This window comes from Mustela putorius, unplaced genomic scaffold (genome assembly GCF_011764305.1).
Source record: "Mustela putorius furo isolate JIRA1106 unplaced genomic scaffold, ASM1176430v1.1 tig00003850_pilon_pilon_pilon, whole genome shotgun sequence".
NCBI classification, from domain to species: Eukaryota; Metazoa; Chordata; class Mammalia; order Carnivora; family Mustelidae; genus Mustela; species Mustela putorius.
Window position 1 is genome coordinate 9,665,742 of NW_025422002.1, and position 15,343 is coordinate 9,681,084.

At 46.4% G+C, this 15,343-nt stretch overlaps 1 protein-coding gene across 6 annotated transcripts in view; it reads right to left on the reverse strand.

The window, feature by feature from the left end:
• The window catches only part of SRGAP3 (SLIT-ROBO Rho GTPase activating protein 3), a 252,499-nt gene that overhangs the window by 123,647 nt on the left and 113,509 nt on the right, over positions 1–15,343 (reverse strand). For all 6 annotated transcript variants that reach the window (XR_006601547.1, XM_004738436.3, XM_004738434.3 and 3 more), the window contains exon 2: positions 8,199–8,391. Coding sequence is in view for 5 of the 6 variants with exons in the window: in XM_004738436.3 (XP_004738493.1) it covers positions 8,199–8,391 (193 nt within the window). In the remaining variant the exon portion in view is untranslated. The remainder of the gene's footprint in view (positions 1–8,198; positions 8,392–15,343) is intronic.

Below are 15,343 nucleotides of genomic sequence, written 5' to 3' on the forward strand. Positions count from 1 at the left end.
AAAGGGGTTGTAGCTATTGCAAAGGCCACTCTTTGGCTGAGACTTCTGCTTTGAAATTACTCCCAGCAATGAAAACAGCAAGGTGGGGACGGACTGGGTACTGATGCAAGTGCTTACTCTCTAGGAGGAGTTAAAAGGGACCCTGGGGGGGTCTTACACGGGCCTCAGGATTTTTGCAATTTTTGCAAAACCACAATACTTAATACCTCCCTGTTCACTGTTTATTTTTACTTAAATGAATTTATTTACCAAGGACTTTCCCTAGCCTTAGTTAAAATAAAAATTTAAAAACCAGCATCACTTGCCATAAATAAAAAGTGAACTGAAAAAGTAAGTTCAAGGAAAACAAAACAGCATCATTCAATCCCAGGCAGATGCTGGTGCCTGTGGTCCATTCTCTTAGATTAGTGAGGCATTAGCAACACACTAGTGACCAAACGGAGACCGTCTCCTTGAGCCAGCCACGGAGACTGAAAGAACTAAAAAGATAATTCAATATGTATGGTTCATGTGCTCTCAGTGATCCCACTCTCATTTTGAGCTGCACCACTCTGATCTGGCCATCTCTCATATTACAGTAATGTCCACTTAAAATGCCTGGCCTTTGTGCACACACTCCCTGGACGGGAACTCACATTTTCAAGGCAGCCCTTTCCTTCCTGGATAGCTCTAGCTACTGGAATGTTCTCAAGGTCAAGGTGAAGTCTGTTTCTCTGAAAATGCTACCCTTGGACCTCACCTCTCTCCTTTCGGCAGCCACACAAAGTAAGTCTACTGCTTTCATGTGTCTGAAGAAAGTATTTGGTAATATCTCAGTCTTTTCAGCTATTCATTCAAAAAACCTTCTATTACTGATCAGAGAGGGAGAGACTAGAAACGACCCTTGCCTTCAAGCGGCCAGCAGACTGGAGTGGGAGGACTGGTGTATGAGCTGGATCATTTCTTGGTCATCTGATAATAATAATGAGAGGGACATACAGATCACCGTGGGAGGCCAGAGGAGAAGCAGAGGACGAGGCGCCTGGGATCTAGGGCAGGGGCTTCCCAGGGGAAATGAGACTTGAGCTGGCTCTGCTGAGAAGAGCGGGAGCTGGCCAGGACAGAAGGGAACTCTAAATGCCCACACACGCAGCGCTGGTCTAGACAGATGGGCAGCTCGCAGGAACGCTAAGCCAGCCCGGGGACGTGAGCGGATACCCAAAGTCGTGCTGCTTGAAGCAGTTTCGCATTTTGGAACCAGATAAACCAAGATTAGGATTCTAGCTCTGCCACTTACTTGCTCTAGCTGTGTCCCTCTGGGCAAATTCCTTAATTTCTCAAAAAAATCTCCATGTTTTCAACTAAAAAGACAGAGCTAGTACTTGCCTCAAAGGTCGCAAATGTTTACTACGAAGTTAAATGAGGCAATGCATGCGAGACACCTAGTAGCTGGGGCTCTTGGGGGGCGCAGTCAATTAAGCGCCTGCCTTTGGCTCAGGTTATGATCCCAGCGTCATGGGATCGAGCCCCAGGTTGGGCTCCCTGCTCAGCGGGGAGCCTGCTTCTCCCTTTCCCGCTGCCACTCCCTCTGTGCACATGTATATGCCTGCTCTCTCTCTATCAAATAAATAAATAAAATCTTAAGGGAAAAAAAGGACACCTAGTAGAACCCTTGGCTCATGGTAATGTGGCTGTGATGGGTATCTGAAAGACTGAACAACCAGCACAGCACAGGCACCGAGCGATCAGGGAAGATCCGGCTGGCACGCCATACTGGGAGAATACCAGCTCTTGGAAAGTATTACTGGAAAGCTATGACTAGTGTGATACTAGTCATAATAATAGAAGTAGCTGTGAATGAGACAGGAGCCCCACCTGGAGGATCTTTTCCCTTTGTCCCTGCCTTGTTCTATGCAAACCTTTGCATTCTGAATCCTCTGCACACAGAGGTTCAACTTACCTACGGCAAAAGCGCTTCTCTGCTTAGGATTCACCTGAAAGGTTAAATCTAAATTATAGCATCTTTTTAGGGAAATACTACATGTGTGCAGAAAGGTTAGTTGCTGGCTGGAATCTCCTGCCAACCACTCCATGAAGCTGAGGGATGCTCCAGACCTTCACTGCAGAGAATATTAAACATTATTCACCAGCTAGCCAAGCACCTCCCAGTTCTTTCCAAAATCTGACTTTCCCAATTTTAAACACATTTGCTTTTTTTTCCCCCACAGCTATCCAAATAACAGCGGCCAACACTTACTTAACCTGCTAGAGAAAGTATTTTTCTCAGGTATATCCCCTGGGAGGTAAGAGATGTCACAAACTAAAAGCATCAGAATAGAAAAGAATATCACCTCACACACACGGCGCTATTTGCAGGTAGAGCTAATATTCCAGATGGAAATCTGGAGCTGTGGTGCACCCCCGCCAACTCAGGAAGGGCCCCCAGTTCCAGGTCTTAAAGAGGATAAGCCAACCTCAGGCGAGGGCTGGCTGGGAAAGAGCAGTGGTTTATGGATTTGACTCTGGGGAAGGAGAGGGGGCTCGGAGGCCAGAGGGGCCTAGAGAGAGTTGTACATAATTTATCATCTGGAAAATCATCACAATGGGTGCTCTTACACATAAATAACCCTCAGAATCCCCTGGAGGGCTTTTTAAAATACAGATTGCTGGGCCCTACCCCTGGAGTTTCTCATTCAGCAGGTCTGAGGGGAGGCTCCAGATTTTGCATGTCTGACAAGTCTCCATGTGATGCTGTGTCGGGACCACACTTTATTAAACACGTGTTCTAACATCTGCGGTCCCAGTTCCCTAGTCAGGGACAGCACTACGAAGCCCACACACGGTCCTCTCAGCAACACTATGTCAGGCACCGGGCACAAGGAGTGGGTAACCCTTCGCCCAAATGGCCCCACCAAGCTCCTAGGGTAGCCAGAAGACAGATGTCCCCCTCCCTGCCTCCCACCAGCCCCACCGCAGAGCAATTCCAATTACCACTTGAGCTTCATTCGTTCGTTCAACAAACGTTTAGTGCCAACCATATGCCAAACCTGGTGCTGGGTGTTCAGGCCCCCGGGTCAAGAGCCACCCTCGCTGCCATCTCCGAGCCCATCACCCAGGGGTTGTCAAAAGGGGACAGACGAGAACACAGATGATTTCGGCACAGGATGGCAGCTTCTGCCTCACTCTTTTCAAGTCCTTCTGTCAAGTCAGAAAGGGAAGATATCCTTGATTCTTCTTTTCCACTCCTACCTCTGAAAGACTGCCCAGCACGGCCCACCCGCTCCTGGCCTGCTCTGCCATGCCTCTGGCAATCATCACCATCCGTCTGCTCCATGCGTGCTGCCCCCAATCAAGGGTCATCTTTCAAAAACAGAAATGGGGTCATGCTCCCCCCCATACTTACAGTGCCTCAGTAGTTCCAGCTGCACTGGCCGCTCCTCCCCTCCTGCTGCCCCCAAGACTGCCCTTTCTCATCCCTCAGGTCTCTGCTTAAAAGCCACTGCCTCCAGATGCCTTCCCTGACTGCTGTTCAGTGAGGAGGATCCAAGAGGGCTGCAAATCCTTTGATGGGAGAAGGGTTTTCTTTCCTATCTCCTTGAAGCTAAGCTCAGGCTGAGAGGCTGGGCCAGTTCCAGACCTCGCCTTGAAGACTGGGGCTCCCCTACTGCTCTCTCTGGGCCTTGAGCTACCGTGTCAGACACCCAGCTGAAATGCTAGGTATAGAGGCCCTGACACCACACAGGGAAGGAGGCAGCCCAGCTGGGCCCATCCTTGCAACCATGCCCACCAAAACACCATGCATATAGGTGAAGCCCTCTTGGACCCAGCCCAGCTGCCAGCCACTGATCATCAGTGATCCCAGTCAAAGACCCATAAAGCGGGAAAATCACCTGACTGAGCCCTGTCCAAATTCCTGACCCCCTAAACCATGAGGTACTGCGTTTTAATACCAAGTATTGCTGTTACACAGAATAGATAACCAGCATTACATGTATTACATTTATGTCCATCAAAGTACCTCCTGGGCAGCTGCATGTGTGTGTGTGTGTGTGTGTGTGTGTGTGTGTGTGTGTGTATTTTTTTTTTAATTGCCTGGGAAGATAAAGAGCAAATGGAGGAATCAAGATCAAGAGACCTGAGCTCTTATTATGGACTGAATGTCTGGGTTCCCTTAAAAGTCATATATCATATTATATATATATATATGTGTGTGTGTGTGTGTGTGTGTGTGTGTGTGTGTGTATGAACACATATATTTATATGTGTTCCATACTGGGCAGTATATGGCATATATATATATATATATATGCCATATACTGCCCAGTATGGCGGTTATCAGGTGATCGGGCCTTCAGCAGGTAATTAGAATTAGGGCAGAGCCCTCATGAATGGGATTAGTGCCCTTAGAAGAGTCAGGAGAGAACTTGCTTTCTCTCTCTGCTCTCCACCACGTGAAGACCCAATGAGAATCAGCGGTCTGCACGCTGAGAATGCAGCCATGCTGGCACTGTCAGGGCTGGGCTCAGTGGGGCTGAGCTCACTGGGGCTGAGCACCCTGTAGCACATGATTCCAAGAAAGGTTCAAGTGGTGGGCCTGAGGGTTTAACTGGGGCAGGTCGAACATCTGGAGGATAATACCATCATCATCTATTTCTTTTCTACTATCACATATCACTGAGGCCTCTGATTTTCCTGGACTGTGTGGTATGCTGAACCACCAAGACTAACAAAACACAGTTCCTGCTCTCAAACACTGTCCCTTCTCTTGAGGGGGGACATGCCCACAACTGGTACAGTCGGGGCAGGCACCCAGGCCTTCTGGCCATGTTCTTTGAGTTCTGCCACCTGTTTGCTCCTCAGGCCTCAGTGTTCAGGTGTTACCTCCTCTGAGTCTGACCCGGTGTTTCCTCGGTGTGCCCGTAAAACTCTGGATTTGTTGATTTGTTTATTTAGCCAGTATTTACTGAGGACCTATGAGGTACCAGGCCCTGATTTATCAGAAGAAACAGGAGAGGCAGTTCCTGCCACGGTGGGATTTCCCCTCTAGCGAAAGAAAGAGATAAACAATCAAACATAAAAAGATAAAAGAAAGAAACTATCAAATGATTGCAAACTAATGGACTTCCAGCTCCCAGCATGATGAGAAATCCATTTACAAGCCACCTGGTCTATGGTACTTGGCTACAGCAGCCGAAGGAACTAAGACAGTTTCTGTCCCAGCCCGGCCACTCATTTACTGGGCTATCTTGGGCAACTCAACTCCCTCTCTAAACAAAATCTCTCAGCCAGAGTAGGTTTTACAGACTAAGTACATTTTCTCCTTCCCTTGCTCCTGCTCATGCACAAATACCCCATCTCTCTCTGGCGCTGGGGCCCACTGCAGTGGGAATAAGATAACAAGATCTGGGCCCTGCCCTCAATGTCCTGAGAGGCTACCTGCTAGAGAGATGGACACTCTTAAATGAAGTAACTGTAAGACAGCAAGACAAGCCTTCTCTGGACAGCAGGACAAAGGACCCAGAGCCCAGCACAGATCCTGTTCACTGAGCTCCAAAGAGGTAGCACTGGTTGGCCCTGGGGTCAAAGGGCTAGTCCAGGCATCCCTTAGAGACTCCTGCTTCCAAAAGCCACATTAGCATCGTGCAGAGGGCCTATGCCAGCTGCACTGGCCTGAGCCCACACCCTAATTAGAATTTCATAGTGTCTCAAGCAGCCTGCTTGGCCCGACTGCCAGCTGGGACTCCTGTTCCGTCTGGTGGCCTCTGTTTAATGAACCCATGAGGGGTTGGCCGAGCCCATTACAGGCAATGCGAGGGAACAGGGGACCCCCACCCACGCTCCCTCATGCCCTTACATCTCCCCCTTTCCCCCACATTCACACTGCAAATGGGAAGGAAGGAGATAGGCAGGAGCTGAAGCCACAGCCTGACCACACCACCCTGGATGGCTCCAGTGACAGCTCAGCCAGAGATAAGTGTTTCCGTGAGTGTGTCTCTATCTCTGGTTTTAAGGGAGACTTCGGTTCCCATCGCTGCTCTCGGGCTGCAGCCAGCCCTTTCTTATCTCAGGCCAATGAGGCAGAATGAGAATGACGGTTCAAATCCATCTTCTTGAAATGACTGGCCCACAGACATGCCTGGATAAGCTGCTTCTCAGAGCTGCACTGTCCTCATCTTTAAGACAGAGCAATGACCCCCACCCGGCCCCAAGCGCTCAGTACTGCACTCGGTAAATTGTCATGGCTGTTGTTAGGATGAAAAGATAGGCCAGAGAAGGCACCAAAATGGGAGCAGCATTGCTTCCAAAGGGCAGGACTGTGCAAGTGACTTTTTCCCCCTTGTTTTTCTGTATTTTCTAAATTACATACAATGAGCATTTTACTTTCATCATTTGGAAAGAAAAAAAAAAAAAGTAAACTTTCTCCCCACTCTCCTCCCCAAAAATATCTAACCAAAAAATGAGATAATGTGTGTGAAAGGGCCTAGACAGTGCCTGGATGCTATTTTAATAGAAGCTTCTCCCCAGGGGTGCCTGGGTGGCTCAGTGGGTTAAAGCCTCTGCCTTTGGCTCAGGTCATGATCTCAGGGTCCTGGGATCGAGCCCCACATCAGGCTCTCTGATCAGTGGGGAGTCTGCTTCCCCTGCCTCTCTCTGCCTGCCTTTTACTTGTGATTTCTCTCTGTCAAATAAATAAATAAAATCTTAAAAATAAAAAAGAAGAAGAAGAAGAAGCAGCTTCCTCCTGCAGGCTAAGTCTGAATAAATGACATTGGGTAGAAAAACAAGGCGTATTTGCAAAGATGCAACGCATTTTTGCTCTTCGATAAAAAATTTCCACAAAAGTGAGTGTTTGAATGCTGTAGCACAGTTGAGAGGAGATGTTTACGGGAGTTAAAAGGAAGAGCGCTCCCTGACCAGAGCAGAAGGCAAAAAAACATAGGGAAGAAGGTGGAAGTAAGGTAGGGTCCACTGACAGGTGAACAGATACACACGATGTGCTGTGTACACCCAATGGAATATTACTCAGCCTTAAAAAGGCATAGGTTACAATAGGGAGGGAGCTAGAGGACATTGTACTAAATGAAATAAGCCAGTTACAAAAGGGCAACTGCTATATGATTTCACTTCTCTGAGGTCCCTACAGTAGTGAGATTCATGGAGACCACAAGTCCAGTGGTGGTTGACAGGGATTAGAGGGGGAGGGAATGCAGAGTTAGTGTTTGACGGGAATGGAGTTTCTGTTTCGCCAGATGACAAGCGTTGTGGGGGGCGTATTGTAGTGACTGCCGCACACCAGTGTGAGTATCCTTCATGCTACCTAACTGTATGCTTAAATATGGTTAAGATGGTAGATTTTATATTATGTGTGTTCTATGCACCACAGCTTTTTTAAATGTAGAGAGAAAAACTGGATCAGACCCAGAGGTCGGGGGTTGAAGCAAGTTGCTGAGGTCGAGGGCGACTGGCTGGAGAGATGGAGGAGAAGGTCCAGGGAGCATGGCAGAGAGAGAGAGAGCTCCACAGAGGCACCCTGCCCCGTGAACGCCTTCCCGGTGAGGTTGCTACCTCCTACCTGCGCTGGAAGAGGCTGGCCCCAGTGGGTTCAAGGCAAAGAGGTTTTGTGTTGCTGGCAGACTCAGAGGCTGCCCTGTCAGTGCCTGAGGGGATCTGCACTCACAAACCCAGAGTATGGAGCAAGAGAAATCAGGACTTGGGGAGTTTGTGTATTGTAAATAAATGAAGCAGAGAAAGAGTACCGACCCTCCAGGGGAGTAAGCAGAAGGGATGCCTTGAGCATCAGTCCATGGAGAAGAGATTCTGAGATCCCTGTGTGAGGGAGTTGGGAAGTGGGCTGGCTGGTCCCCAGATAAAAGGGTCCGAGGGTCCTGAAAGGAGGGGGGAGGTCACTCTGGCCCAGATGAAGACTAGCTCAGTGCCTGGTGCTCGGTAGGAAAATAGCTACAGCAAGGACAATTTACTGAGCACGTACTGTCTGTGACAAGCACTTTTCCGAGTTCCTCACTCACTCCCTGCAGCATCCTTATGCATGAGAACAACCTCTATCCTCACTCTCCACGGAGGAAGTCACCCACAGAAGGGTCCGTAACTGGCATCCCCAAGGCCTTAAAAGCACACCATCTGCCTCCAGGGCGTCTTTGCCTCCTTTGTGCTTTGCTGCCTCCCCTAGACGCAGGGCCCCGCCCCCGCCCCCTCCTCACTTGAACTGGTGCTCCCGGGAACTGCGGATCTTGGAGGAGAACCGCTCGGCCAGCTTCTCCAGGCTGCGGGAGTACTCGAGCTCAATCTCAGCTTTCCGGCGGAAGAACTCCTGGAGGTCCTGAAGCAGCTGCAGCCGGGACTCTGATTGCTGCTCCAGGCATTTGAACTGCTCCACCAGCTGCGTGCGGATCTCTGCGGGCAGAGGCAAGGGGCAGCAGGCGTTAGGCTGTGGTCTGCACGGCGGTGGGACTCACCCGGCTGACCCAGGGCCCCTGACGGAGGCACTGCGATTCCTGCAGCCCCCCTCCCCACCGCCACGACCCCTCCCCGCCCCCCCCCAAGCCTCTCCGGCATTGGCACAGAGCTATGGCACGCGCTGGCTTCCGTCACACGGTCTAACCCAATGTTTCCCCAAGTTGAATCATGGCGTGTCACCACCATGGCTTCTGCTGTATCCACATGCCGCCAGCATTATTATTTCTTCCATATGATCGAGTCAATTGGCTCACTTTTCCTACTGAAATGAACGCATTTGAAATGAACGGCTTTGTGTCACCACAGTGAGGGGAAAACTAGGACCACGTGCCATCCTGCGACACAAAAAAGGAATTCAACAAAAACAAAAAGTTTGTAAAATTCTATCTAGAGACTATTGCTTACCAGAGGCCCTGAGCCCAAGCTGCCTGCTCTCTACCAACAAAAGGAAAATGGGAGCCTGCGAGGTGCTAAAGACTTTCTCCAGATGCCATCAGGGCTGAGAGAGGCTGAGAAGGGGATGCTGGGGGCTCTTGGGTTTCGGTGTTACTTAAGGCCACGTCTGTGTTCCGCGTTAAATCACCTTGAGCTCCGTGCATAAACATCTCAAGTACCCCCCAGAGGAATGTCACCCACACTTCAGGAAATACTGACAGCAAACCAAGTCTGTAGAACCAGGGCAAAAGTTCAAAAGCTGGGGAGGTGGAGATAAAAATCACAGGCAAATCCCAATAACTACAGCCAACCTCATCTTCAAACCCATAGCGTTGTCACTGCTGCCAGCCCTCGGCTTTAACTCCTTCCCAGCCATTCCACAAGCTGCTCAACACATCAGTCTCCCCAAAGCTCTCTGCTCATACCAGCTCCCTGCTCATAATGCCCCACAGCCCCCTTCTGCCTAAGTATTAAGCCCAACTCCTTGGCATGGAATTCAAGGCCATCCACCACCCAGCCACAAACTTTACTTGTTGGGATTCACCCCCAGTGGACTCTTAAAACCATTCAAACCAGTCCTTGAAATATCCAGTCCCAACTGCATAAATGGGCATCCTGTCTGAAAATGGCCAACTCCCTCTTAGCATCCTTCAGAGAAGTGGTCTTCACAGGGGATAGCCCTACCCTGGGGTACACAAAGGCTTCCCAGGGGTACACAAAAAGTACAAGGGAATCATCTTCCTTTGGGATCACGAACCCTTGCTACTCAGTGTGGCCTGTGAACTAGCAGCATCAGCCTCCGCAGTGGGCTTATTAGAAAAGCAGAATCTCAGACCCCATCTCCAGAATTTCTGAATCGGAATTTGCATTTTAGCAAGATCCCCAGATGGTCCTATGTATCTTAAAGTATGAGAAGCACTGCCATCAACCACCCCCTTCCATCTCATTATGAGGAGCATTTCCCCCACTGTCTTACTTTATGTTTAGTAATTATTTGTCAATGCATGAAATAACCAATATTATTTTGATGAACTGTGTATCTGATCACTGTAATGATAAATTAATCCAAAAGAAAGATACTTAGAGTTCTATGGGCAAAGGAAAAATTTCCAATGTCTATTTCAGTTTATATACATGTTTTAGATCAAAAGAAGTAGGATAGATTGGGGCACCTGGGTGGCTCAGTTTGTTAAGTGTCTACCTTCTGTTCAGGTCATGATTCTGGAGTCCTGGGATCGAGTCCCACCCACATCCAGATCCCTGCTCAGGAGGGAGTCTGCTTCTCCCTCTTCCTCTGCTCCTTCTTCAACTCATGCTCTGTCTCTTGCTCACTGTATCTCAAATAAATAAATAAAATCTTTTTTAAAAAAGAAGTATGATAATGAATAGAAGAGTTTCAAGTCTAGAAATATATTGGGATAAAATTCTGTGAAAGAACTAGAATGGAATGATGAGTTCAAGAAAGTAAAGAAAGGCACGAAATAAAATTTCTGACTCATTTGGATAATTTTTGACAGATGCTGGTGGATACCAATGTGTTACAGTATTTATCCTGTGATCTGGCAATCCCACTCATGGCTACCTACCCCAAACACATCCAGTATTTATGTCCACCAAAAAATATATAGAACACTTAGAGTAGTTTTACAACCAAATATTAGAAACAACCCAAAATGTCCATTAAGAGTAGACAAGATTTTTTTAAATCTCAAAATGGGACTCAATGGAATACTATACAACAAAGACAAATGATGAACTACTGCCACCTGTCAGCAACATGCTTGAATCTCACAGAACTCACACTGCTCAAAAGAAGGCAGAACGAATGAGATCATGCAAAACTAGTTTATGGTGATAGAGGTCAGAGAAATGGTCACTGTTGGGGAGGAATTGACTGGGAGGGGGTACAAGGGTGCCTTCTGGAATGCTGGAGATAGATCCCACCTCAGTTTGGGTGGCAGGTACACTGACAAAAAAGAATTGAGTTGTGGGATGCCTGGGTGGCTCAGTGGGTTAAGTATCAGCCTTCAGCTCAAGTTACAACCCCAGGGTCCTGGAATCAAGTCTGGCTTTGGGCTCCCTGCTCAGCAGAGACTGCTTCCCCCTCTGCCTGCCCCTTCCCCTGCTTGCTCTCTCTCTGACAAATAAAATCTTAAAAAAAAAAAACAAAAACTGAGTTGCATACTGGAGATCTGTGCATTCTACTCTATATAAGTGATCCTGCAATAAAAAGGCAAAATAAAAAATTGCCCTGTTATTTCATTTCCATTTGATACAGTTAAGAGTGTAATTTTATTCTACAAGGTCAATATTTACAATATGGTAGAAATACTATCCTTCATAACTATTTAACCTTATAATGAAACATTTCAGATGTCAAGTTAAAATGTATGAGGCAAGAGAGTTTTTTCCCCCTGAGTTCACTTAAAGAGTAGGCAAGAAGAAAAGTTTAAAACCTTCTTTAGAGCCTATGTCAAATACTGTTCCTCCCAGGAAGTCCTGGACTGCTTGGTCCTCCCAGCCCCACTCTGAACTCCCATGGTACTTCTAATTTGTCTCTGTCTGCCTCCTGCCATTGCTTTAATTCTTTCACGAACGTGAGTCATATCCACCTTAGCTCCTCAAATGAAATTTAAGCTCTGAAGGTAGATTTTCCCTGCACATACTAGATCATCAGGAATCGCTATCTGTACAACAAATTACTATTTATTTTTACCAAGTGCTTTTACCCAAGGATATTAAGAGTTGTGATTATGGGAGTCTCACTCAACACAACCATACACACACACACACACACACCTCACACACACACAACACATATACACCACACCACACACACAGCATACTACACACATGCACACACATACCATACACCACATACCACATCGTAAACACACACACACACACACCATGACATTATTATCCATTTTTATAGAGGAAGAAAACACAGCTCTGTGTAAACTGTAATCAGGAACCTGCCCAAGTTTACATTTTGTTCTCTGAACTATAACAAGCTGCACAGGTATGCCTATGACATGGCTTATGTGTTGAATTGGTTTGAGATGCCATCACTCCCCAAAAGGCAAGCCCTACCATATCAACACATAGTTATAAAAATGCTTTCCAAATATTTTTCAAATAACTTTCAGACCATCTACTATTTGGGCCTCAAAATAGTAATCATCACTAGCATTTATGGAGTCCATCATTTGTTGCAGGCACAGTGCTGACTTATTCACAAAATTATTTCACATTATCTGTACCCCATAAGGCAGGAGCTACTAGCGTTCCCCTACTCTCACCCCATATATGAGGAGGTAGAGACTCAAAGGTAAGCAGCCTCTCTGTTCATAACAGCTGGTATGTTGCAATTAATCTAGGAATCAAGCCCAGATCCCTCAGATGGCAGCAAAGATCCTCCAGACACCTAACTAGACTGAAAGCATATTATTTTTTTAAAAGACTTTAATCCATCTGTATTCAACCTCTTGTATCCTTCTTGTAACAAGATGGTGGTCTAAAGAGAATTGTTAATCAGAAATGCTGCAGCCACTGCTTTCCGGCATTACAGGGCATAATCAGGAGCCAGTGTTCTCATATTTTAGAGGAAAAGCTCATAAATCACACTATGATGACAAGAGATGATCTGGAAGGAGCAGAGAATCTCCCCCAATTCATACTACCAGCTGGAGCCTCCAGGCTGTCTCGTGCATAGAACCTTCTAGGAGCTTGGGCAGCTCAGAGTCAAATCAAATCCTTCTAGCAGGAAACGGTCCTGGCTAGATCTCCAACTGCAGCTCACCCGTGCTCTGGAACCCTGAAAGGATTTGATTACCCTTCTCGTTATTTCTAACTCCCTTCCAAGTTGCTCCTCCTTGGAGCTGGCACAGATTTGGGTTTTCTCCTTGAAGATTTCAAAGGAGCGACAAAAATAAAATAAAACAGAATTGCTCCCAAGGCTCAGACTCCATTCAGCAGACATTCCCCCCAGGGGGCGGTTCCAGCCACAGCATAGCGCAGAGCAGCAGAAAAATTAAAGCGGGTGGGGCAGGGAGGAAAAGGGGTTTGGAAAGTCAGGAAAAGCTCTTTGCTGTCAGAACCTTGAAGCTGAAGATGACCTCTCCAATCACCTACTGTACCCTTCTGGTTTTACAGATAAAAAGCATGAGGCCCAAAGAAGGGGCAGAACTAATTCTGACACCTGGACTCCTGAAGCTCAGCTCCCTGTGGCACTCTCCTCATAAAATTCTCCATGGCTCCCTATTGCTTACAGGCTCAAAGACAAATTCCTCTGACTTCCAAAGCCCAAGAATCTACAGCCTGCCTATCCATTCCCCATAAAGCTTCTGCTTCTTCTGCAATAGTCTCACCAAAGACCACAGTGGCTATGCCGATGCCACTGCCCATGGCGACACTCAGGTCGACCAGCCTTAGGGCTAAACAAGTATCCCCATGCTCCCCACCCCACTCACAACTACAACCTCACAAGCAGAGGCAGCCGGTCTTCTTCAGGTTCCAGGTAATTAGAAATTCTATTTTTAAAAAATTAATAGATCATTTTTTAGAGAAGCTTTAGGTTTACAGAAAAATTAACCAGAAAGTACAGAGTTTCCACATACTCCCTCTCACTCCCAAGCACAATTTCTCCTATTATCAACATCTTGCACTGATGGGTGTGATACATCTGTTACAACTGATGAACAAAACTAATATGTTACTATTTACTAGAGTCCAGAGTTTAGGTTAGCGCTCACTCTTGGCCTGTTACATCACATGAGTTTGGACAAATGCATAATGTCACGAACGTCACGTGGCTGTCATTATGGTATCGTACAGCGTATCTTTACTGCCCTAAAAATCCCCCAAGTTCCACCTATTCATCCCTTCTTCCTGCCACTCTGTGACCCCTGAAAACTACTCGATTTTTACTATCTCTCTAATTTTGCCTTTTCCAGAAAGTCATATAGTTGGAACCATACATTATATATGCTCTTTAAGCTGGTTTCTTTTATTTAGCAATAAGCATTTAAATTTCCTCCATGTCTTTTCATGGCTTGATAGCTAATTTCTTTTTATAAATGAATAATACCCCATTATATGGAATAATAGTCCTGGTTTATTTATCCATTCACCTCCTGAAAAACACCTTGATAGTTTCCAGTTTGGGGGAATTATGAATATTTATGCAAGTTTTGTGCAAGTTTCAACTCATTTGGAGAAATACTTTTTTGTTAACTAATAGACATGTTTAAGAGCAGTTTTAGGTTTATTGGGGAAAAAAAAAGAAGTTCTATTTTTCTATAAGAAATACAGGAATTTAAAATATTAGTACAAAATTCGAAAGATAGATAGGATATAGAGAGAAAAATCTCTCTCTTATCCCTGTCCGCCAGCCACTTAGTCCCTCTCTAATAAAGTAACCAACTTACTAGGTTCATGTGCATCCTTCTAGAAATAATGGTGTATTTCAAATACATTATTTCCCCCATTTTTACAAACATAACAACACATCATTCACAACATTCTGCACCTTACTTTTGTCTTTTAAGAATACATTAGGAAGGAACGCCTGGGTGGCTCAGTTGGTTAAGCATCTGTCTTCAGCTCAGGTCATGATCCCAAGATCCTGGGGTCGCCCCCACCAACCATGGGCCACAGAGTCTTCTCCCTCTCCCTTTGCCCCTCCTCCTACTCAAGCTCACTCTCTCTCTCTCATAAATGAATTTTAAAATCTTAAAAAAAAAAAATAAGAATACATTGTTAAGATCAGTCCATATCACTTTGTAAAGAGCTTCCTCATTCCTTTCCATAGTACTATATAAGTCCACTGTAAACTTTATAAATTTTTAGCCAGTTTCCTTCACCAGACCGGTTGTTTGTAAACCTTCACTATCACCAACGATACTGGAATGAAGAACCCTATGCAGGCTTCGTTTCGCACTCGTGCAGGTAGATCGTTTGTGTGACGGACCCGTCACGTGGAAGAGCAGGAGCGAAGGGCATTCGCATGACTACATCACATGACTCTTTTGCATGGCTATTTTGAGATTGCTAAACTGCCCCCCTCTGCAACTGTACCAACTGATAGCTCCCAGAATCTACGAGGGGCCATAGGGACTATTTAAAAACAGGCATGTTGGGATTTGCTTCAAAATAACCTCAGGTCAGGGGGACTGGGGAGTAGCAGGCTTCTAGGTAACCCAAGATTGGCCTTGAGTTGATTGTTGAAGTTTAGTTGTGGTGATGGATATGAGAAAGAGGCTTGTTATACTATTCTCTCTACTCTGGTAATGTCTGAAACTTTCCATAATAAAAGAGAGGGGAAAAGACAGAGAGAAAGAGAGAGAGAAAAGAAAGGTAGACAAAGCCAGAAACTTGATACAAAGGCTGCAGCTCTTGTTAACAAGTCTGACCACTTAGGAATGCCAATGAGTTGTCCCCAGAGGCCTCTGCC